General features: G+C 34.7%; 1 protein-coding gene across 3 annotated transcripts in view; it reads left to right on the top strand.

Moving 5' to 3' along the window:
• MANEA (mannosidase endo-alpha) overlaps nucleotides 1-25,354 on the top strand; it is an 82,187-nt gene that overhangs the window by 24,833 nt on the left and 32,000 nt on the right. For all 3 annotated transcript variants that reach the window (XM_060030220.1, XM_060030218.1, XM_060030219.2), the window contains exon 3: nucleotides 8,318-8,427. In XM_060030220.1, coding sequence (XP_059886203.1) covers nucleotides 8,318-8,427 — 110 coding nt within the window. The remainder of the gene's footprint in view (nucleotides 1-8,317; nucleotides 8,428-25,354) is intronic.

The raw sequence follows: 25,354 nt of genomic DNA, 5'->3' as shown, positions 1-25,354 counted from the left end.
TGTATGGTGTTAAATAAGGGTCCAACTTAAATCTTTTGCATGTGAACATCCAGTTTTCCCAGCACCATTTGTTAAAAAGACGATCCTTGCCCCATTGAATGGGCTTGGCATCTCTGTCAAAAAAGTTTTGAACAAATATACAAGGATATATTTCTGGTCTTTATTCTATTCCATTAGTCTGTATGTTTGTCTTTATACCAGTACCACAACACACTATGTTGATTACTGTTGCTTTGTAATAAGTTTTGAAATCAAGAGGTATGAATCCTCCAATTTTGTCCTTTTTCAAGATTATTTTGGCTCTTCAGGATCACATGAAATTCCATATGAATTTCAGGATGGGTTTTTCTATTTAGGCAAAAAATGTCATTGAGACTGATAGGGATCACGTTGAATCTGTAGATCACTTTGAATAGTCGTGACATTTTAACAAAATTAATTCTTTCAATCCATGAATGTGGGACATGCTTTCATTTTTCGTGTTGTGTTTAATTTCTTTTAGCAATGTTTTGTAGTTTTCATTGTACAAATCTTTTGCCTCCTTAAGTTACTTCATAAGTATATTTTCTTTTTTGATGCTATTGTGTTTGAATTGTTTTTGAAATTTTCTTTTCAGATTGTTTGTTATTGTATAGAAATGAAACTAATTTCTGTGTGTTAATTTTGTATTCTGCAATTATGATTAATTCACGTATTCTAATTATTTTGTGTATGTGGAATCTTTAGAGTTTTCTACATATAAGATCATGTCATCTGCAAACAGAGAAAATTTTACTTCTTTCTTTCCAATTTGGATGCCTTTTATTTCTTTTTTTCCCTAATTGCTGTCTAGAACTTCCAGTACTGTGTTAAATGGAAGTGGTGAAAGTAGACATCCTTGCCTTGTTCTTGATCTTAGAGGAAAAGCTTTTAGTCTTTCACTTTTAGTCTTTTGAGTATGCTGTTCACTGTAGCTATTTCATCTAAAGCTTTTGTTATGTTGTGGTATTTTTTTTTCTATTCCTAGTTCTTGAGTGCTTTTAGGAAAGAGTGTTGAATTTTGTCAGATGCTTTTTCTGCATCAATTGAGATGACCATTTATTTATTTTTCCCTTCATTCTGTTAATGTGGTATATTACATTGATCAATGTCCATTTGTTGTATCATCCTAACATTCCAGGAATAAACCCTACCTAGTCGTGATGTGTAACCCTTTTAGTATGCTGCTAAATTCAATTTGCTAATATTTTTTTTGAGGAGTTTTGCATCGGTATTCATAAGGGATGGTAGTTTGTAGTTTTCTTGTGTCTTTGTCTGGCTTTGGTATTAAGGTAATGCTGACCTTATAGAATGAGTTGGGAAATATTCTCTCCTCTTTGGTTTTTGGAACAGTTTGAAAAGGATTGCTTCAGTTCTTTAAATATTTGGTAGAATTCACCCATGAAGCCATCTGGTCTAGGGCTTTTTTTATGGTCAGGAGATGTTTGTTCATTGATTCAATTTTCTTAATAGTGATAAGTCTATTCAAATTGTTTATTTCTTCATAATTCAGTCTGGGTAGGTTTTGGGCTTCTAGGAATTTGTCCATTTCATCTAGGCTATCAAATTTGCTGGTGTAAAATTGTTCCTAGTACTCTTTAGTCATCATTTTGCTTCTGTAGAATCAGTAGTAATATCCTCACTTTCATCTTTGATTTTAGTAATTTGTATCTTCTCTCTTTTCCTCTTAGTTCATCCAGGTAAAGTTTTGTTGATTTTGTGATCTCTTCCAAAAAACAAATTTTGGTTTCATTGATTTTCTCTATTGTTTTTCTGTTTTGTGTTTCATTTATATCTGAGCTAATCTTTTATTATCTCCTTCCTCTGCTAGCTTTAGAATTAGTTTGTTCTTTTTCTAGTTCCTTAAGTTGTAAAGTTGTTTATTTGAGATTTTCCTTGTTTGTAACATTTACAGCTATTTGTTTACCCTTTAGCATCACTTTGGCCACATCCCATAAGTTTTGGTATGTCATGTTTTTGTTTTATTCATCTCTTTAAGTGTTTTCCAGTTTCCCTTGTGATTTTTTCTTTGATCCATTGACTGTTTAATCTTTAGTGTTTAATATAGTTACTTATATGGATTGATTTTCAAATGTTGAATCTCATATTTTATTCCTAGAATAAACCCCATTTGGTGATGATTTATTATCCTGCTTCTATATTGCTAAATCCTGTTTGCTCATCTTTTTAAAGGATTTTGTGTCCTTTTTCATATGAGATGTTTGTCTGTGGTTTTTCTTTTCTTGATGTCTTTGTCTTTTGTCATTAGAGTAGGTTATGACCTCATAAAATTAGTCAAGAAGTCTTTCCTCTTTCATTTTCTGGAAGAGATTGAGTAGAGTTGGTTTTTTTTTTCTTACCTATTTGATAGAATTCACCTGCAAAATCTTCTTGGGCTGGTGATTTCATTCTTTTTTTAACTACAAAATTTCATTAATAGACATAGGACTATTCATGTTATCTATTTATTCTAGAGTGAGTTTGGGTACTTTTATGTTTGAAAGAACTGGTCCATTTCATCTAATTTGTTAGTTTTTTGGGCAAAGAGCCGTGTGTATTATTTTTCTTATGCTTTTTTTTTTTTTTTTTTTTTTTTTGCTGTACGCGGGCCTCTCACTGTTGTGGCCTCTCCCATTGCGGAGCACAGGCTCCGGACGCGCAGGCTCAGCGGCCATGGCTCATGAGCCCAGCTGCTCCGCGGCATGTGGGATCTTCCCGGACCGGGGCACGAATCCGTGTCCCCTGCATTGGCAGGCGGACTCTCAACCACTGCGCCACCAGGGAAGCCCTCTTATGCTTTTAAAGTATATGGTGTCTATATAGATGTTGCCAAAAGATTTCTGCTTCTTTTCTCACTTTTTTCCTGTGAGTATTTATAGAGTTTGATTATTATTGTTGACTCTTTCAGTGAACCAACTTTTGGTTTCATTGATTCTCTGGAAAAAGAATGTGTGTTCTGTTGCTGTTGAATGGGCTATCTTATAAATGTCAGTTAGTTCAAGTTCTTGATAGTATTGTTCAGATCTTCTTTATCCTTTCTGATTTTCTGCTTGTTTTATCAGTTACTGATAAAGCAGTTTTGAAGTCTCCAAGTAGAATTGTGGATTCATCTATTTCTCCTTTCAGGTTTGTCAGTTTTTGCTTCATATATTTTGAAGGTCTTTTTTTAAGTACATAAACATTTAGGACTATTATATCTTTGGGGATAACTAAGTCCTTTGTTATGAAATAATCCTTCTTTATTGCTGGTAATATTCTTTGTTTTGAAGTCTACGTTGCCTCACATTGCTATAACAACTCCAGCTCTCTTTGATTAATGTTTGCCTCGTGTATCCTTTTTCATTCTTTTACCTTTAACTTATCTTTGTCTTTATACTTAAAGTGGTTTTCTTGGACACAACATATGGTTAGGTTTTGCTTTTTTAAAATCCAATCTGAAAATTCTGTGTTTAAATCAGTATGATTAGACTGTTTGCACCTAATATGATTTATTTATATAGTTGGATTGATTGAAATCCACTATCTTTTCAGTCTCTTCCTATTTCTTTTTTTTGACGAAAGTTCATAATGCAATTGACAAGGAAATTTAGTTATTTCTGAGATATACATTTTAAAGTAATAACTAGAATTATGACTTATAACATTATACCAGAACATACAAGATTTTTAGGAATTTCATACTTTTTTATGATTACATTTAGTGTCTACTCTTTGCTTAGTATTTAATTTTTTTCTTTTTTAGTTGATAACCTAAGGTTTACAAAATATATCTTTATGTGTAATGAGTCTACTTGCAAATAATACATGCTTCATATGTAGTATAAGGACCTCACCACAGTATATTCCCAGTTTTTCCTTCCCATACTTTTTGCTAATGTTGTTATAATTCTTCTATTAGAAAAAGCACTATACACTACTCCTATTATAGACCAGAGCTTGGCAAACATTTTCTGTGAAGGACCAGGTAACAATAAATATTTTTGATTTTTATGTACCACGTTGTTTTTGTAACTACTCAGTTCTGCCACAAGATTTGGTTCATGGGCAATGTGTTGCTGACCACAGCTTCAAACATTTGGTCATCTTATAAAGCAATTAAAAGTAAAAGACAAAAAAAGAGTGTTTATTTCACCTTCATTACATAAATAAACACAAGAGTGTTTATTTCACCTTTATTACATTTCCAGTGTTCCTCATTTTTTAGAGTAAATCCAAGTGGATGTTTGGTATCACATTCATTCTCCCTCAAAAATTTCCTTTACCATTTCTTGTAATACTAATCTGCTTGCAATGAAGTTTTTTACATCTTGTTTGTATCTTTTATCTGAATGATACTTCATCTGCTACAGAATTCTCAATGGGCAGATTTGGGGGTATTTTATTTGTTTTCTTTTGGAACTTTAAAAATATTATGCCATTGTCTTCTGTCTTTCATGGTTTCTGATGAGAAGTATGCTGTAATTTTTAAACATCTTTTTATATCTTAATTTTTCTGTATGTATCTGTCTTTTTTCTCTGACTTTCTATGCAATGTTTTTTCTTGGTTTTTGACTTTTAGCAGTTTTAATATATCTTTAGTTGTTGTTTTTTGGTATTTAGCCTTCTCTGTGTTCTCTGAGCTTCTTGAATTTCTTGCTTTTTGTCACTAACTTTGCAAAATTCTTAGCTGTTATTTCTCTATATATACCTTTTACTTCTGAGCTTTCAATTACATGTATGTTAGAACTTTGATATTTATCCCAGAGGTATTGGATGCATTGTTTATTGTTTTTTGCCCCCAGTCATTTTTTCTAATTACATTTCTGTTATGATAATTTCTTGTGACATGCTTAATTACCTGACTCTTTCCTCAGCTCTGCTGTGTCTGTTCATGAGTCTGTTGAAGGCATTCTTCATCTCTTTTAATATTTATATAATTTCCAGCATTTCTATTTGATTCTTTTAGTTTTCATCTCTCTGCTAATATTTTCCACCTGACCTTACATGTTGACTATCTTTCCCATTAGATCTTTTAACATTTAATCATAATAGTAATTTAAAATTCCTTGTTTAGTGATTTCAACATCTATTTCAGATCTGAGTCTGGCTCTATTGATTGTTTTGAATGTGCATTAATTTTCTTGCTTTTTTACGTCTTATAATTTTTCTTGAAACTGTCATCCTGCATAATTGTGTGTATGCCTGGAAATGGGCTTGCTTTCTTTCTATTAAATCTTTAGTTTGAAAGAATGTTTGAGATGTTTGAAAGAAGCACTAAGTTCCCTATATGTAAAAGAAGCTATCACAAGCTCTGTTGAGGTAACAAATTTACATACTGTTTTACTGTCTTCTTGTTATTAAATGTTTTTTTTAATCACTTTTTGAGGGAGGTCTTACTCTTCATAGTTCATTCTCTCATGTATACTTTTTAAAACAGTCTTTTAGGTTATGAACTGAATTTATTCCCATTTTACAAATGTGAAAACTTAAGTAGACAAACTTACCTGAAGCTAAACATCTATCAAATGGCAGAATTGGGACTGGATTCTCCAGGTCTATCTGATTTCCTACCTGTGTTTTTAACTATTACCCTGTTTAGAAGCATTTTGCTTAACAAAAATATTTTTGGGTATCAGTTATATTGAGGATCCAGTGGTAAGTGCTGCGGAGGGAGGATGTGATCATTATGAAGTGGTCTGCATTTAATATGCTAATATTCTAAGAATGGACTTTAAAGAGTATCCCTTTTCCCTTAGCAATTGGAGTGGTAGAAATACACAGTAAAAGATTTTATTTATAAATGATACTTGGTTTACATATTTTAGAGAAACCTTTTGGGTTACTGTGAAGGATTCATTAACATTTAAATAGGCCAGTTCTCCTCAGGAGTAGGACCATCATTGGCTTGGTTCCCAGGCCATTACTTATTCAAAGCTCATGAGTGACACAGCCCAGAAGACACCGTACAAAGATAAATTGGATTGTAGAGCACAATATGGGGGTATAATTCAACATGTGGAAGTGATAATTGACTGAAACACAGTAAGAGGATAAGGAAGAACAGAGAACATTCTCCCCAAGCCTTAGAGTATACCTTCAGCAAGGATAGGGAGGAAGAAAAAAATCATTGGAGAAGAACAAGTTGATAAGGTGTTTAGAGAATCAGAATACTGGCAATGCTGTACAATAGAATTTTCTGTGATAATGAAAATATTCTATATCTGTGCTTGTAGATATAGAAAATATTCTATATCTGTGCTGTACAGTAGAAAATATTAACCACCTTAAATTCCCTTTCAAGCTAGAGGACTTCCCAAGCATTGTCCACCCGGGATTTAATCCACTGATTTTGAGGGCTGGTTTACTTCTCCTAATTATGCTTAGGGCAGACTGACTTCCTTTCTCAGTTACTTCTCTGACTTCACATTTTCACTTTATTTTAGACAGGTAATTCTTTACTCTCTTCAGCTCTTTGGCTTTTGGAAGTTTTTTGTTCCCATATCTTATTTAATAATTTGTTTTTGTTGGGAATGTTGGTCTAAGTAACCTAATCTATTAGAAACAGGAATCTTGTTTTTAATTTCATCAAAGCATGCTGTGTTCATAATTTTCCTGAGCTCTATGGCATAATATTTCTTTTGTATGTTTCTCCTTTATAATGTTTTCCCATGTTCTTTTTCACCATTTTTTTTGCAGGATTTTTTCATAGGTCCCATGTTGAGAAAATCTTTATTGTCACTTTTCATTGGTGATGTCCTTCTTATAAGCTGGAGAAGTAGGCAGCTTGAATGTTTGATCAGTTGTCTTCCGACACTTTTCTCATCAACATTGTTTTTCCATATGACTGCTTTCTTAGGTAGCCAGAATCTCCCCTGAAGCCCCATATATTATGGATTCTTTTTTCTATCTCTTTGTGTTCTTATTGCTATTTTTATTTTCAGATTGTATAGGGGACAGGTATCTTTTTTTTTTTCTGTTAACCTAGAAGTTCTGTTTTGTCTTTAGATGGGACTGCTGTTTATACATGACATAGTTAACACAAATTTAAGTCTTAAAATTTAGTTCTATGCCAGTTCCTAACCTTGCCTTTTCTGTATTTCCACGTGCTTGTCTTTTGATAACATTGCATTTTCCTCCTTGTCTGAAAGAGTCTGTTAAATGATTTAGAAATTAGTACAATACTTTTAGTGGCCTCTTGCTTCTTTATATATGTAATGAGGCTTTGGATTAGTTGATTTCAAAGATTTCCCTCTCCAGTTAGTAATTTCTTTGCAGGCTTATTGTTTCTAAAACTTTCTTTTTGTAGTTTATCAGTTCAAAAGTAAGTAGGTACTACAGGGATAAACTGTAATTTAAAAAATTTCTTGAATCTTCTGTTAAGTGATATTGATCCACACAGAAATCTGCACATAAATGTTTATAGCCATTTTATTTATAATTGCCAAAAATTGTAAGAAACCAAGATGTCTTCAATAGGTAAGTGGACAAACTGTGGCACACTGATACAATGGAACATTATTCAGCAATAAAAAGAATGAGTTGTCAAGTCTTAAAAAGACATGAAACTTAAATGCATATTTCAGAGTATAAGAAATGTCTGAAAATGTTACTTTATGATTCCACCTACATAACATTCTGGAAAAGGCAAAGTATATAGAGATAGTAAAAGGATCAGTTATTTTCTGGGGGATTGAGGAAGGACATGGAGGAGGGATTAATAAGTGGAGTACAAAGGGTTTTGAGGGCTGTAAAACTATTCTGTGTGTTACTGTAATAGTTCATGACACTATACATTTGTCAAAAGCCATAGAACTGTACAATACAAAGAGGGAACCCTAATGTAAACTCTGGGCTTTAGTTAATGATATACCTACATTGGTTCATCAGTTGTAACAAGTTTACTATACTAATGTAAGATGTTAATACTAACAGAAACTGTGTGGCATGGGGGGATGTGAGTAGCAGAGTGAGTAGCAGAGGAGAAGATAGAAACTACTTTCTGTATAATTTTTCTGTAAATATAAAACTTATTCTAGAAAGTAAAATCTACTAATTAATTAGAAGATACCGATACCTGATAAAAAGTTTAAAGTATTGAGTATACAAAGTAATCAAATAAACTTAAGTGGTATCTAAGTAAAGTAACAAAACAACATTATTTGAGAATATGTTTCTTTTTATTGTTAACAATTTGGTCCTTATTCTGCCGTATTTTTTTTTAACAATACCTGTATTTTTTACCAATACCTTTATTTTTTTAACAATACCTCATTTCTGTTCCTGTGTTTATTTTTCTTTTCTTTTTGGTTGTTTCTATTAGGTGTACTAGCCCTATCTTGGTACCCACCTGACTCAAATGATGAGAATGGAGAACCTACTGATAACTTGGTACCAACTATTTTGGATAAAGCTCATAAATATAATCTGAAGGTATTTAATTTAATTTATTTTATTGAGATGTAATTGGCATATAACATTAGATTAGTTTGTGTTCAACATAATGATTTGATATATGTATATATTGTGAAATGATTATCACAGTTAGTCTAGTTAACTTCCATCACCACATGTAGTTACAATTTTTTTTTCCTATGATGAGAATTTTTAAGTTCTGTTCTTTTAGCATCTTTTAAATATACGATACAGTATTATTAACTGTAGTTATCAAGGTGTACTTTACATCCTGGAGGCTTACTTATTTTATAACTGGAAGTTTGTGCCTTTTAACTATCTTCACCCACTTCACCCACCCCCTGTCTCAGGCAACTACAGATCTGTTCTCTGTATCTATGAATTGGTTGTTTATGTTTTCTTTTTGTGGGGTTTTTTGGTGTTGCTTTGTTTTGTTTTTGATTCCATATATAAGTGAGATCATATGGTATTTGTCTTTTTGCTTCCTTTGGATAAGTACCCAGAGGGGGAATTGCAGGAAAATATAATACTATTTTAAATTATTTTAAGAAACTCCATACTGTTTTCATAGTGGCTGCATCAATTTATGTTCACAAGGGTTTCCTTTTCTCCACATGCTAACACTTCTTATTTCTTGTGTTTCTGTTAATAGCCATTCAAACAGGTATGAGGTAATATCTCATTGTGGTTTTGATTGGCATTTCCCTGATGATTAGTGATGTTGAGCACCTTTTCAAGTACCTGTTGGCCATCTGTACGTGTTCCTAGGAAAAATGTCTATCCAGAACTTATGCCCATTTTTCAATCAGATTTTTTTTTGCTAATGTGTTGTAGGAGTCCTTTATATATTTTGCATATTAACCCCTTGTCAGATACATGATTTGCAGATATTTTCTCCCATCTATTATGTTACCTTTTCATTTGTTAGTGGTTTCATGTGCTGTATAGAAGCATTTTTGATGTAGTGCCACTTGTTTATTTTTGCTTTTGTTGTTTTGGTTTTGGTGTCAAATCCAGAACATCATTACCAACACTAATTTCAAGGAGCTTACTACCTTTATTTTCTTCTAAGAGTTTTATGGTTTCAGGTCTTATGCTTAAGAATTTAATCCATTTTTAGGTAGTTTTTGTGTATGGTGTAAGATGGTGGTTCAGTTTCATTCTTTTGCATGTGGCTGCTCAGTTTTTCCAACACCATTTATTGAAAAGACTGTCCTTTCCCCATTGTATATTCTTAGCTCCTTTGTTATTAATTGACCAGAGGTGCCTGGGCTTATTTCTGGGCTCTCTATTCTGTTCCAGTGATCTATGTGTCTGTTTTTATGTTCTGATTAGTATAGCTTTGTAATATAGTTTGAAATCAGGGAGTGTGATGCCTCCAGCATTGTTCTTTTTTCTCAGTATTGCTTTGGCTTTAGGGTCTTTTGTGGTTCCATACTAATTTTAGGATTGTATGTTTTATTTCTGTGAAAAATGCCTTTGGGATTGCATTGAATCTATGGATTGCTTTTGATAGTATGGACATCTTAACAAAATTAATTCTTCCAATCCATGAGTGTGGGCTATCTTAACATTTATTTCTGTTTCTTTAATGTCGTTTATTAACATCTTATGATTTTCAGTGTACAGATCTTTCATGTTCTTGGTTAAGCTTATTTCTAGGTATCTTATTCTTTTTGATGCAGTTGTACAATAAATAGGATTGTTTCCTTAATTTATCTTTCTGAGTTCATAATTAGTGAATACAAATGCAAGTGATTTGTGTATATTGATTTTGTATCCTGCAAGCTTATTGAATTTGTTTATTTTAACAGTTTTTTGATAAAATCTTTAGAGTTTTCTATGTCACACAGTGTCATCTGCAAATAGAGACAGTTTTACTCCTCCTTTTCTGAATTGGATGCCTTTCATTTGTTATTGTTGTTGCATTATTGCTCTGGCTAGGAGTTCCAATGCTTTATTGAATAAAAGTGGTGAGAGTGGGTATCCTTGAGTTGTTGCTGATCATGGAGGAAAAACAGTCGACTCTTCTCCCTTGAGTATGATTTTAGCTGGAGGCTTGTGATATATCGCCATTATTTTGTTGAAGTACTTTTTCTCTATACTCACTTTGTTGAGAGTTTGTATCATGAATGGGTGTTAAATTTTGTTGAATGCTTTTTTCTGCTTTGTTGAGATGATCACATGACTTTTTATCCTTTATTTTGTGAATGGTGTGTATCACATTGATTGATTTGAGGGTGTTAAACCATCCTTGCACCCCTGGAATAAATTCCACTTGATCAGAGCATATGATACTTTTGTTGTATTGTTGAATTCAGCTTATTAATATTTTGTTGAGGAGTTTTGCATTTCTGTTCATCATGAATATAGGCCTGTAATTTTCTTTACTGTGGTGTCTTGACTGGTTTTGGTGTCAGGGTAATGCTTGTCCCATAAAATGAGTTTGGACGTGTTCCCTTCTTTTCTAATTTTTGGAAGAATTTGAGAAGATTCGTATTAATTCTTCTTTGAATATTTGGTAGAACTCACCAGTGAAGCGGTCTGATTCTGGATTTGTTTGTTGGAGGTTTTTGATTACTGATTATCTCCCTTCTAGTAATCAGTCTGCTCAGATTTTGTTTCTTCATGATTCAGCCTTGGAAGGTGGTATGTTTCTAAGAATATATCCATTTGCATTGTCAGTGGAGTATTAAAGTCCCTTATTATTATTGTATTACCCTTTACCTGTTACCTGTTTTACCCTTTAGGTCTCTTAATATTTGCTTTTATATTTGGATGCTCCTATGTTGGGTGCATAAATATTTACAAATGTCATATCCTCTTATTGTATTGATCCCTTTATCATTATGTAATGACCTACTTTGTTCTTTGTCTCGTATTACAGTGTGTTTTATGTTCTTCTTTGTTTTATGTAAGTATTGCCACCCCAGCTTTCTTTTGGTTTCCAAGAGCATGGGATATATTTTTCCATCCCTTCATTTTCAGACTGCATGTGTTTGTACATCTTGTGGGTAAGATATAGATGACTTTTAAAAAATCTGTTTAGCTATTCTCTGGGTTTTTTGCTTGCTTGTTTGTTTGTTTTCCCAGAATTTGTCCATGTACACTTAATTATTGATAGGTATGGAGTATTGCCATTTTGTTTATTGTTTTATAGCCGTTTTGTAATTTCTTTTTTCCTCTCTACTTCTCTTGATCTCCTACTTTGTGATTTGATGATTTTCTGTAGTGGCAGTCTTAGATTCCATTCTCTTTATCTTTTGTATATTTAATCTAGGTTTTTGCTCTGTAGTTACCATAATGCTGACATAAAACAATTTATATTTATAATAGTCTGTTTTAAGTCAATAACAAATTTGGTAACAGTCTAAAGCTCTACATTTTTACTTACCCCCATTTTATATTTTTGAAGTCACCATTTACATCATCTTATCTTGCATATTCACTATCAAATTATTGCAGTTATAGTTATTTTTACTGTTTGTCTTTTAACCTTCATACTAGTGTTTCTATAAGTGATTAATTTATCACGTTTACAACATTAGGTTTTTCTAAATTTTACTGTATGTTAATTTTTACCAGTGAGATTTATATATTTGTATTTTTTTCCTGTTACTGTCTAGCACCCTTTTGTTTCAGCTTAAAAAGTCCCTTTAACATTTCTTATAGGACTGGGCTATTGGTCATTACTCTATGTTTTATTTTTCTGGAAAACTCTTTATATCTCCTTCAATTCTGAAGGATAACTTTACCATGTAGAGTATTCTTGGTTGGCAGTTTAATTTTTTCAGAGCTTTAAATATATCATGCCACATCCTTCTACAATTTTTCTGCTGGAAAATATGCTAATTGTCTTTTGGGGATTCCCTTGTGTATAAGAAGTTGTTTTTCTCTTGCTTCTTCATACAGTCTGTCCTTGCTTTTAACTTTTGATGATTTATTTATATTATATATATAAATAAATCTGGATGCTGTTTCCTTCCCCTAATTAGGGAAGTGTTCAGCCACTATTTCTTCACATAAATTTTCTGCCCTTTTTCTCTCCTCATTCCGGGAACCTGGTGCGAATAATGGTCCTCTTGATGTTTTCCCATAAATTCCATAAACTATCTTTGCTCTTTTTTATTCCTTTTTCTTTTTGCTGCTCTAGTTGGAGGAGTTAAACTGTCCTGTCTTTGAGTTCACTGATCTTTTGTTTTGTTCTTAATCTGCTTTTGAACCCTCATATTTGTCAGTACAGTTGTTGTATTCTTCAACTTCATCATTTCTGTAGAGTACTTTCCTTTATTTTCTGTTTCTTAAAATTCTCACTTCTTTCATGTTTTGTTCTGACATTGGTGAGCATATTTATTACTTATTTTGAATTTTTTGTCATGTAAATCATGTATCTCTTTTTCATTAAGTATTTTCCTGAAGTTTTTATCTTGTCCTTTTATTCGGAACATATTCCTTTGTTTTTTCAGTTTCCCTGACATTTTGTGTTGGTTCTATGTATTAGATGAAACAACCTCTTCTCCCAGTCTTGAAGGCGTTGCCTCATGTAGGAGATGAACCTTAACGTTTAACCCTGTCCTATTTCTTGGCTGTCTCTCATATCCTTGTGATTGTCCAAACCACCTACTTGGTTCTTAGTGGCTCCCAGCCGTTGAGGGTTTCCCAAGACCTGCCAGTGTCCTAAAAGGGAGGATCTCAGTCAGCACCTAAATTCAGGCTGATTGGAAGCCAGACTTTGGGCAGCAACTTTTAAGTTATACATATATACCTCTTTCCATGGAAGCCTGGGAGATGGATATTTCATTCTGCTTCCTCTGTACTGAGCCCTGCATGATAGTTAAGAACCGTTTCTTCCTTTATGCCATCCCATTAGACCCATGAATACAATACCCACTAGCCACCAGAGCCAGGCTATCAAGGGTTATTTCTTGTGGGCAGAAACCACAAAAGCTGGTGCACCAAATGTGGGCAGAAGCTCCATTCTCAAAGATTACCACGACCTGGGGCTGGGTGGAGGGTGTTTGCAAAGTAGGTGCCCACTTCTTTCCCTGGTCTCTGCACAAGATTGCAGTTGGCCCCTAGATGTGTGTTTAATTTGATGTCTTCCCCTCAGGCCAAAGCTATGAAAATAGGATTTTAGTCCTCTTTTACAGAAAGATTAGGTGCCTGTCTATTGCCTCTCTGCTTTGTCCTGTGGGTTGTTGCTGGTTACGAACTCTTTCTCTTTGTTTCAGTCCTATGGAACTCATAAATGTCCACCACTCTGGCCACCAGAGCCAGGTGATCGAGGTAGTGCCCCCTTACTTAGCAGCAGCTGCAAAAACCAGGCCATCAGATGCATATACAAGCTTCTTTCTGGAAGATAAGGTGACCTGGAGTGAGATGGGGGAGGCTCCTTGGTCTTTGGAGGGTATTCAGTAAGCTTCTAGGTATGCCTTAAATTAGGTGCCTGCCACTTAAGCCGAAGCTGTAAGATAAGCATATAAGTCTCTTTTACAGAAAGACTAGGCATTTTAATTGGCTGCCTTTGTGCTGGGCCCTGGGGTGTAGGCATAGCGAATCCTCATGAGCCTTTTAAGTATGTTTCTCAGTTCACTATAGCCTTGTGTGTCTCATGGACAACAGCCCTGTTAACTTTCAAATATAAATGTTTTGGGTGCTTGTCTCTCAGGTGCAGGTCTTAAAAGTTGGGGTGCCAGATGTAGATTTCACATCCTGTGCTCCTCAGGAAGAAGCTCAGAGTTGTGGGTTCCCTCCTGATTATGGGTCTACATGCCAGGAGTGGAGTTTATGGTTAGATTGTGTCTCAGCCTCTCCTACCCATTTCAACATCAGTCTTTTTTTGTTTACCCAGTATGTAGGAGTTTATTTCAGAGAAAATTGTTCCTTATATAGTTGTAGATTTGGTGTGTCCCTGGGAGGAGGTAAGTTAAGGCTCCCCCTACATTGCCATCTTGAACTAGAACCTCTAAAGGTATTATTGATAATAAAATAAAATACTTGTGAACTATCCTTTTGGATATGAGGATAGTAATTATACTTTTTGGAGTAGTTGTTTTAATTAAAACTTGATGTGAAAGTGACTTAGAACTTTTTTTTTTTTTTTTTTTTGCGGTACGCGGGCCTCTCACTGTTGTGGCCTCTCCCGTTGCAGAGCACAGGCTCCGGACGCGCAGGCTCAGTGGCCATGGCTCACGGGCCTAGCCGCTCCACGGCATGTGGGATCTTCCCAGGCCGGGCCACAAACCCGTGTCCCCTGCATCGGCAGGCGGACTGTCAACCACTGCGCCACCAGGGAAGCCCTAGAATCTTTTCTAATAATACATTTTTTCATAAAGAATTTCTGAGTTCTAAACCTCATCTAGATCATAGCTTATTATTAAAGTTTCCTTACTATTATTCTGTATATGTTTTATATTCATATACTTACTGTTTATTTTAGCAGGAAAGAAAGAAAATCGCAGTGTTTTTATGAAGATAATACAGTAATTAGTGAGATTAACATGTCTAAGTATCTTGGATGTCAAAGATTTACTAAAAACAAGTTTTGTTAACCATATGAATTTAAATATTTCTAAAGTAGTTAGAAGACAAATTGCTGCTTAAAAATTTGTCAAAATCTGTATTTCATTTAAACCTTGTATAACCCATACACACACAAACACATACACGCCCAGGTACATAAAAAATGCAGGCGAAAGTCTGAAGACAGTTGTAAGACCAAGTATATTCTACCCAGATAGTAAGGCATGTTACAAATGTGGGGAAATTTCTCAAAGTATAAAATTTTATTTATTTCTTTCAGAAATTAATGAATCATGGAAACAAATAGAAGTAATGATGAAAAGGATTTTGAATAGCACCGCAAAGGAAATTTTATAATGAATAGCAAGAGAATAAGAATCATTTTTAAAATCCAAGGATACTTTTCAAAAATTGGTTACGTGATAGTTAGCAACATTAATCTTAATAAATTCACAAAAAATATAACCATATGGTCTGCATTCTCTGACCATATTCAGTATAACTGAACATTAAAAATAAGGCCAAAATAAACATTTAAAAAGTAAAAAATTGTCTAAAATTTTAATTATAACATTATAACTAAAAGTAACACTTCTTTTAAGATCAAAAGTGAAAATTTAGGATGATTAAAAATAAATAGCACTGAGATTATCAATACCAGTAGGACATGGATAATGAAATAAACTAAAATTAGAAGGAGGGATTAATAAGGATGAAGTAAGCACTTAATTAAATAAAATACAAAACCTTCAAAATCAGTAGCCTGGAAAAATTATTTTTCCACTGTGGGGAAGAAAAAAATAGACAAACCACTGGCAAGATTAAAAAAGAAAAACACAGAGAAGACATAATATCAAAAATTGAAAGGAAATAGATCTATAGGGATAGAAGAGCACTTAAGGTTTTATATCACCATATTTAAAATATATAAAAAATAGACAGCATTCTTGGAAAATACAAAAAAATTTTACTTTTTGTACAGAGAGAAGTTTAAAAAATCTAAATTGACTTACATCCTAGAAAAAATTCTGAAGTTTTATTGAGTGTATGTCTTTCTCAAAGCACCAGATCTTACCTGTCAGTTCTGTTCAACCTTTGAGAACTGGTTGATTTTTGTGATAGTGAAATACAGTGGAAAGTTTACTCATTATCTATTGCTGTATAACATATTACCCCAAAACTTGGCAGTTTAACACAACAAACATTTTATATCTCATGCAAGTTCTAAAGGTCAGGAATCTGGAAGTGGTTTAGCCTGGTGAGTCTGGTTCAGGATTTCTCAGAAGGTTATAATCAAGTTGTTGGCTGGTACTATAGTCATCAGAGGCCTAGAGGATCTACTTCTAAGTTTTCTTATGTGGTGGTTGACAGACCTCAGTTTCTTTTAACTGTTGGAATGGGACTTAGTACTTTTTTTTTTTTTGATTGAAGTATGGTTGATTTACAGTGTTTCAGATATACAGGACTTAGTTTGCGGGCAGCCTGTCCACAGGACTGTCTCCTTAATACATGGCAGCTGGCTTCCCCATAATGAATGATTTGAGAAAGAGAGAGTTCAGTACAGGAGGTGCAGTGTTTTGACCTAATTTAGAAAGTGACTGTCACTTATGCCCTATTTTATTGGTTTATCTGCTGGTAAACCAACCCTGGTGCAATGTGGGAGGCAACTGCACAGGTTATGAATATCAGGAGATGGGGAGCATTGGTGGCCATCTCGGAGACTGGCTACCAGAGAAGACTTGCAACTTTATTCTATAATGATAACACAGTTCTGATTCAAACATTAAAGGATAGCACAAAAAAGAGATTCATACAGTGATCTCATTAATGAAAATATATGCAAAATTCCTGAAGAAAACTTATATATGAGAAGTGTTTATTAGCAATAATCTAAGAGGGGATTCAAGAGTACGAAATCTGAATCCAAATCTCCCACATTCAGTCCTGGCTCAAGCACTTAGTAGCTGTGTATTTAACTCTTATGCCTCAGTTTCCTCATCTCTCACTGGAAAAAGTAACAAAATCTACCTTACAGAATGGTTATAAAGATTACATGAGGTAATATATGTAAAGCCCTTAGTGTCTGGCACATGGTAAACATTATGTAAGTGTTAAGTAAATAAGACTTAATTGATTATTTAAAAGAGATAAAACATGATCATCTTGATACTAAACTTCTGAGGAAATAAAAACTCATTACTAATAAAACTCTTAATAAAAATTGTTCTTTAACTTGATAAAGGGTTTCTTTTATTTTATTTTTCTATTAATTTTTATTGAAATATAGTTGCTTTACAATGTTGAGTTAGTTTCTGCTGTACAGTAATCAGTTATACAGATACATATATCCACTCTTTTAGATTTCCTTGCCATTTAGGTCACCACAGAGCATTGAGTAGAATTCCCTGTGCTATACAGTAGGTTCTTGTTACTTATCTGTTTTATATAGAGTAGTGTATATATTTCAATCCCAATCTCCCAATTCATCCCACCCCTTTCCTTCCCCTTGGTAACCATAAGTTTGTTTTCTACATCTCTGACTTTATTTCTGCTTTGCAAATAAGTTCATCTATCCCACTTTTCTAGATTTCACATATAAGTGCTATTATACGATATTTGTCTTTCTCTTTCTGACTTACTTCACTCTGTATGACAATCTCTGGGTCCATCCATGTCTCTGCAAATGGCATTATTTCATTCCTTTTTATGGCTGAGTAATATTCCATTGTATATATACACATCTTCTTTATCCATTCCTCTGTTGATGGACATTTGGATTGCTTACATTTCCTGGCTATTGTAAATAATGCTGCAGTGAACATCGAGATGCATCCTCTCTAATTATGGTTTTCTCTGGGTATATGCCCAGTAGTAGGATTGCTGGGTCATATGGTAGCTCTATTTTTAGTTTTTTAAGGAATCTCCATACTGTTCTCCATAGTAGCTGTACCAATTTACATTCCCACCAACAGTGCAGGAGGGTTGCCTTGTCTCCACACCCTATCCAGCATTTATTGTTTGTAGATTTCTGATGATGGCCATTCTGACCAGTGTGAGGTGATACCTCATTGTAGTTTTGATTTACATTTCTCTAATAATTAGTGATGTTGAGCATCTTTTCATGTGTTTTTTGTTCATCTGTATGTCTTCTTTAGAGAAATGTCTGTTTAGATCTTCTGCCCATTTTTTCATTGGGTTGTTTGTTTTTTTGTTACTGAGCTGCATGAGCTGTTTATATGTTTTGGAGATTAATCCCTTGTCAGTTGCTTCATTTACAAATGTTTTCTCCCATCCTGAGGGTTGTCTTTTCATTTTGTTTATAGTTTCCTTTGCTGTGCAAAAGCTTTTAAGTTTCATTAGGTCCCATTTGTTTATTTTTGTTTTTATTTTCATTACTCTAGGAGGTGGATCAAAAAAGATATTGCTGAGATGTATGTCAAAGAGTATTCTGCCTGTGTTTTCCTCTAAGAGTTTTATACTGTCCGGTCTTACATTTAGGTCTCTAATCCATTTTGAGTATATTTTTGTGTATGGTATTATGGAGTGTTGTAATTTCATTCTTTTACATGTAGCTGTCCAGTTTTCCTAGCATCACTTATTGAAGAGACTGTATTTTCTTCATTGTATATTCTTGCCTCCTTTGTCATAGATTAGGTGGCCATAGGTGTGTGGGTTTATCTCTGGACTTTGTATCCTAATCCGTTGATTTGTATTTCTGTTTTTGTGCCAGTACCATACTGTTTTGGTTACTGTAGCTTTGTACTTATTCTGAAGTCAGGGAGCCTCGTCCTCCAGCTCCGCTCTTCTTTCTCAAGATTGCTTGTGTTGTCTTTTGTGTTCCCATACAAACTGTAAAATTTTTTTGTTCTAATTCTATGAAAAATGCCCTTGGTAATTTGATAGGGATTGCATTGAATATGTAGATTGCTTTGAGTAGTGTAGTCATTTTCACAATATTGGTTCTTCCGATCCAAGAACATGGTATATCTCTCCATCTCTTTGTGTCATCTTTGATTTCTTTTATCAGCATCTTATAGTTTTCTGAGTTCAGGTCTTTTGCCTCCTTAGGTAGGTTTATTCCTAGGTATTTCATTCTTTTTGATGCAATGGTAAATGGGATTGTTTCCTTAATATCTCTTTCTGATCTTTCTTTGTTAGCATATAGGAATGCAAGAGCTTTCTATGTATTGATTTTGTATCCTGCAACTTTACCAATTTCCTTGATGAGCTCTAGTGGTTTTCTGGTAGCATCTTTAGGAATCCCAGTGTATAAGTATCATGTCATCTGCAAACATTGACAGTTTTACTTCTTCTTTTCCAATTTGGATTCCTTTTATTTTTTTTTCTTCTCTGACAGCCATGACTAGGACTTCCAATAGTATGTTGAATAAAAGTGGCGAGAGTAGACATCCTTGTCTTGTACCTGATCTTAGAGGAAATGTTTCAGATCTTCACCATTGAGTATGATGTTTGCTGTAGGTTTGTCAGATATGGCCTTTATTATGTTGAGGTAGATTCTCTCTATGCCCACTTTCTGGAGAGTTTTTATCATAAATGTGTTGAACTTTTTCAGAAGCTTTTTCTGTATCTATTGAGATGATCATATGGTTTTTAGTCTTCAATTTGTTAATGTGCTGTATCACATTGATTGATTTGCATATACTGTATTGAAGAATCCTTGCCTCCCTGGGATAAATCCCACTTGATCAGGATGTATGATCCTTTTAACGTGTTGCTGTATTCGGTTTTCTAGTATATTGTTGAGAACATTTGTGTCTATGTTCATCAGTGATATTGGCCTGTAATTTTCTTTTTTTGTGATATCTTTGTCTGGCTTTGGTATCAGGGTGATGTTGGCCTCATAGAATGAGCTTGGAAGTGTTCCTTCCTCTGCAATTTTTTGGAAGAGTTTCATAAAGGTAGGTGTCAGCTCTTCTCTAAATGTTTGATAGAATTCACCTGTGACGCCATCTGGTCCTGGACTTTTGTTTTGGGGGAGTTTTTTAATTCAATTTCAGTACTTGTGATTGGTCTGTTCATATTTTCTATTTCTTCCTGGTTCAGTCTTGGAAGGTTGTACCTTTCTAGGAATTTGTCCATTTCTTCAAGGTTGTACATTTTATTGGCATATAGTTGACTTTAGTAGTCTCTTATGATCCTTTGTATTTCCGTTTTGTCCATTGTAACGTCTGTGAATTTTATTGATTCAAGTCCTCTCCCTTTATTTCTTGATGAGTCTGGCTAAAGGTTTATCAATTTTGTTTATCCTCTCAAAGAACCAGCTTTTAGTTTCATTGATCTTTACTATTTTCTTTGTTTCTAGTTCATTTATTTCTACTCTGATTTTTCTTTCCTTCTACTAAGTCTGGGTTTTCTTCTTTCTCTAGCTGTTTTAGGTATAACTTTAGGTTATGTGAGATTTTTCTTGTTTCTTGAGGTAAGATTGTATTGCTGTAAACTTCCCTTTTAGAACTGCTTTTGCTGCATCCCATAGTTTTTGGGTCAGCGTGTTTTTGTTCTCATTTGTGTCTAGGTATTTTTGATTTCCTCTTTGATTTCTTCAGTGACCTTTTGGTTATTTAATAACATATTGTTTAGCCTCCATGTGTATTTTATAGTGTTTTTCCTGTAATTGACTTCTAATCTCATAGGATTGTGGTCAGAAAAGATGCATGATATGATTTCAATTTTCTTAAATTTGTTGAGGCTTGATTTGTGACCCAAGATGTGATCTATCCTGGAGAATGTTCCATGTGCACTTGAGAAGAAAGTGTATTCTGCTGCTTTCCAATGGAATTCCCTATAAATATCAATTAAGTCTGTTTTGACTAACGTGTCCTTTAAAGCTTGTGTTACCTTATTAATTTTCTGTCTGGTTTATCTGTCCGTTGTTGTAAGTGGGGTGTTAAAGTCCCCCACTATTATTTCCCCTTTTATGGCTCTCAGCATTTGCTTTATATATTGAGGTGCTCCTATGCTGGCTGCATATATATTTACAATTGTTATATCTTCTTCTTATACTGATCCCTTGATCATTATGTAGTGACCTTCCTTGTTTCTTGTAACAGTCTTTATTTTAAAGTCTATTTTTTCTGATTGAATATTGCCACTCCAGCTTTCTTTTGATTTCCATTTGCATGGAATATTACTTTCCATCCCCTCACTTTCAGTTTGTATGTGTCCCTAGGTCTGAAGTGGTTCTCTTATAGACAGCATATATATGGGTCTTGTTTTAGAATCCATTCAGCCAGTCTGTGTCTTTTGGTTGGAGCATTTAATCCATTTACATTTAAGGTAATTATTGATATGTATGTTCCTATTGTCATTTTATTAATTATTTTGGGTTTGTTTTGGTAGGTCTTTTTTCTTCCCTTCCTCTTTTTTTCTCTTGTGTTTCCTGCCTAGAGAAGTTCCTTTAGCATTTGTCATAAAGCTGGTTTCGTGGTGCTAAAGCCTCTTAGCTTTTGCTTGACTGTAAAGCTTTTGATTTCTCCGTCAAGTCTAAATGAGAGCCTTGCTAGGTAGAGTATTCTTAGTTGTAGGTTTTTCCCTTTTATTACTTTAAGTATATCATGCCACTGCCTTCTTGCCTGCAAAGTTTCTGCTAAAAAATCAGCTGATAACCTGTGGATTCCCTTGTATGTTTTTTGTTGTTTTTCCCTTGTTGCTTTTAATATTTTTTCTTTGTATTTAATTTTTGTTAGTTTGATTAACATGTGTCTCAGTGTGTTCCTCCTTGTGTTTATCCTATATGGGACTCTCTGCACTTCCTGGACTAGATGACTATTTCCTTTACCATGGTAGGAAAGTTTGAGACTGTTATCTCGTCAAATATTTTCACAGGCCCTTTCTCTCTCCTTTCTTCTTCTGGGACCCTTATAATTCGAATGTTGGTATGTTTAATGTAGTCCCAGAAGTCTCTGAGACTGTCTTCATTTCTTTTCATTCTTTTTTCTTTATTCTGTTCCACGGCAGTGATTTCCACCATTCTGTCTTCCAGCTCATTTATCCGTTCTTCTGCCTCAGTTATTCTGTTACTGATTCCTTCTAGAGTATATTTCATTTCAGTTATTGTATTGTTCATCTCTGTTAGTTCTTTAGTTCTTCTAGGTCTTTATTAATCATCTCTTGCATGTTTTCAATCCATGCCTCCATTCTTTTTCTGACATCTCGGATCATCTTTACTATCATTATTCTGATTCTTTTTCATTATTTCTGCATTTAGTTGTTCTTGTAGGTTTTTATCTTGCTCCTTCGTCTGCAGCAGATTCCTCTGTCATCTCATTTTGGCTAACTTATTGTGTTTGTGGTCTCCTTTATGCATGTTGCAGGATCATAGCTCCTCTTGCTTCTGATGTCTTCCCCCTGGTGTGTAAGGTGGATATCGAGTGGGGCCTCCCCTTTGCTCTGTGGTTGTCACTGCCCTGTCAGGGGCATGGTATTCTCCTTAGTTGTTGAAGTATAGGCCCGCAGATCTGTTTCTTAGCTGTGTTTCTGATCTGCAGTGAGAGGTAGGTGGGATTGAAGCACTTCCACTGGGAGAGAAGCCTCTTGAGTATTCCTCCTCTGGAGATGTTCACCTGTGAGTGTGCTCTGTTATGTCACCTTTTGCCTGTTGTGCGGGCTCACAAAGTACACTGTTGTTGGCACTGCTGTCAGTCCCATCATAACTGTGGGTATGCCAGCAAATGGCCCTGTTGACTCTCAGGTGTAGTTTTCACCAGACCACTGGTGCAGATCCACTGAGGTCAGGTCCCAGCACATGCAATAGTTGTTCACCTGGACCTGCTGTGGGAGCTATGGAGGCTGCTCAGACTCTGGCCTGGCCCAACCCTCATGTGAATGTGCCCATAAAGCCCACAGCTGCTAAAGCCAGACCTGTCTCAGTTGCAGGAGCACTTGTCTGTTTGGATGTTCCATAGGTGCTGCATTTAGGAAGCCATCAGCACAGGTGTATTCACTGTTTTGTTCCACTACCTTCTGTTTTTCAGGCAACTTCTTAATTCCATCTTCCCAAGTCTTTTTATCTTCTTGAGCAAAGAACTGTTTCAGGTGCCTTTTACAGTCTTCCAGGGAATTAAAATTTTTTCCATTAAGAGAATTTTATTATTGTAGGTTTGTAGTATAGTTTGAAGTTGGGGAGCCTGATTCCTCCTCCAGCTCCATTTTTCTTAAGATTGCTTTGGCTATTCAGGATCTTTTGTGTTTCCATACAAATTGTAAATTTTTTTGTTCTAATTCTGTGAAGAATGCCATTGGTAGTTTCATAGGGATTGCATTGAATCTGTAGATTGCTTTGGGTAGTATAGTTATTTTCACAATATTGATTCTTCCAATCCAAGAACATGGTATATTTCTCTATCTGTTTATGTCATCTTTGATTTTTTTCATCAGTGTTTTATAGTTTTCTGAGTACAAGTTTTTCTCCTCCTTAGGTAGGTTTATTCCTAGGTATTTTATTCTTTTTGTTGAGATGGTAAATGGGATCGTTTCCTTAATTTTTCTTTCTGAGTTTTCATTGTTAGTGTTATAGGAATGCCAGAGATTTCTGTGCATTAATTTTGTATCCTGCAACCCTACTTCAAACTATACTAAAAAGCTACAGTAATCAAGACAATATGGCACTGACACAAAAACAGAAATATAGATCAGTGGAACAGGATAGAAAGCCCAGAGACAAACCCACACACATATGGTCACCTAATTGACAACAGAGGAGGCAAGAACATACAATGGAGAAAAGACAGTCTCTTCAATAAGTGGTGCTGGGAAAACTGGACAGCTACATGTAAAAGAATGAAATTAGAACACTCCCTAACACCATACACAAAAATAAACTCAAAATGGATTAAAGACCTAAATGTAAGACTGGACACTATACCTAGAGGGGTGGGATAGAGAGGGTGGGAGGGAGATGCAAGAGGGAGGAGATATGGGGATATATGTATAGCTGATTCACTTTGTTATAAAACAGAAACTAACATACCATTCTAAAGCAACTATACTCCAATAAAGATGTTAAAAAAAAAAAAACCTTTAGAGGAAAACATAGGCAGATCACTCTTGGACATAAATCAATCACAGCAAGATCTCTTTCAATCCACCTCCTAGAATAATGAAAATAAAAAGAAAAATAAACAAATGGGACCTAATTAAACGGAAAGCTTTTGCACAGCAAAGGAAACCATAATCAAGACTAAAAGACAACCCTCAGAATGGGAGAAAATATTTGCAAATGAAACAACGGATAAAGGATTAATCTCCAGAATATACAAACAGCTCATGGAGTTCAATATCCAAAAAAAAAAAAAAACCAATTAAAAAATGGGCCAAAAACCTAAATGGATCTCACCAAAGAAGACATACAGGTGGCCAAGAGGCATATGAACATCTGCTCTACATCACTAATTATTAGAGAAATGCAAATCAAAACTTGCATGAGGTATCACTTCACACTGGTCAGAATGGCCATCATCAAAAAATCTAGAAACAATAAACGCTGGAGAGGGTGTGCTGAAAAGGGAAGCCTCCTGCACTGTTGGTGGGAATGTAAACTAATATAGCCACTATGGAGAACAGTATGGAGGTTCCTTAAAAAACTAAAAATAGAACTACCATATGACCCAGCAATCCCACTACTGGGCATATACCCTGAGAAAACCATAATTCAAAAAGAGACATGTACCACAATGTTCATTGGAGCACTATTTACAATAGCCAGGACATGGAAGCACCCTAAACGTCCATCAACAGATGAATGGATAAAGAAGATGCGGCACATGTGGAATATTACTCAAATATAAAAAGAAACAAACGAAACTCAGTTATTTGTAGTGAGGTGGGTGGACCTAGAGTCTATCATACAGAGTGAGGTTAGTCAGAAAAAGAAAAATACCATATGCTAATGCATATATATGGAATCTAATAAAAATGGTACTGATGAACCTAGTGGCAGGGCAGGAATAAAGACACAGAAATAGAGAATGGACTTGAGGACATGGGGGTGGGGGGAAGGGGAAGATGGAGCGAAGTGAGAGTAACGTTGACATATATACACTACAAAATGTAAAATAGATAGCTAGTGGGGAGCAGCAGCATAGCATAGGGAGATCAGCTCGGTGCTTTGTGACGACCTAGAAGTGTAGGTTGGGATGGGGGTAGGGAGGCTTAGGAAGGAGGGGATATGGGGATATATGTATGCACATGGCTGATTTACTTTGTTGTACAACAGAAACTAACACAGCATTGTGAAGCAATTATACTCCAATAAAGATGTATTTAAAAAAAAGAATTTTATAAAGACTGAAATAAATGGAAATCTGAAGGTACAATGTCTGGTGAATATGGCAGGTGAATCAGAACTTCTCAGCCAAGCTCTAACAGTTTTTGCCTGGTCATCAAAGAAACATATGGTCCTGTGTTA

The sequence above is a fragment of the Delphinus delphis genome, chromosome 14 (genome assembly GCF_949987515.2).
Source record: "Delphinus delphis chromosome 14, mDelDel1.2, whole genome shotgun sequence".
Lineage (NCBI taxonomy): Eukaryota > Metazoa > Chordata > Mammalia > Artiodactyla > Delphinidae > Delphinus > Delphinus delphis.
The sequence above is the reverse complement of the archived record's forward strand: the minus strand, read 5'-3'. Positions and strand labels throughout refer to the sequence as shown.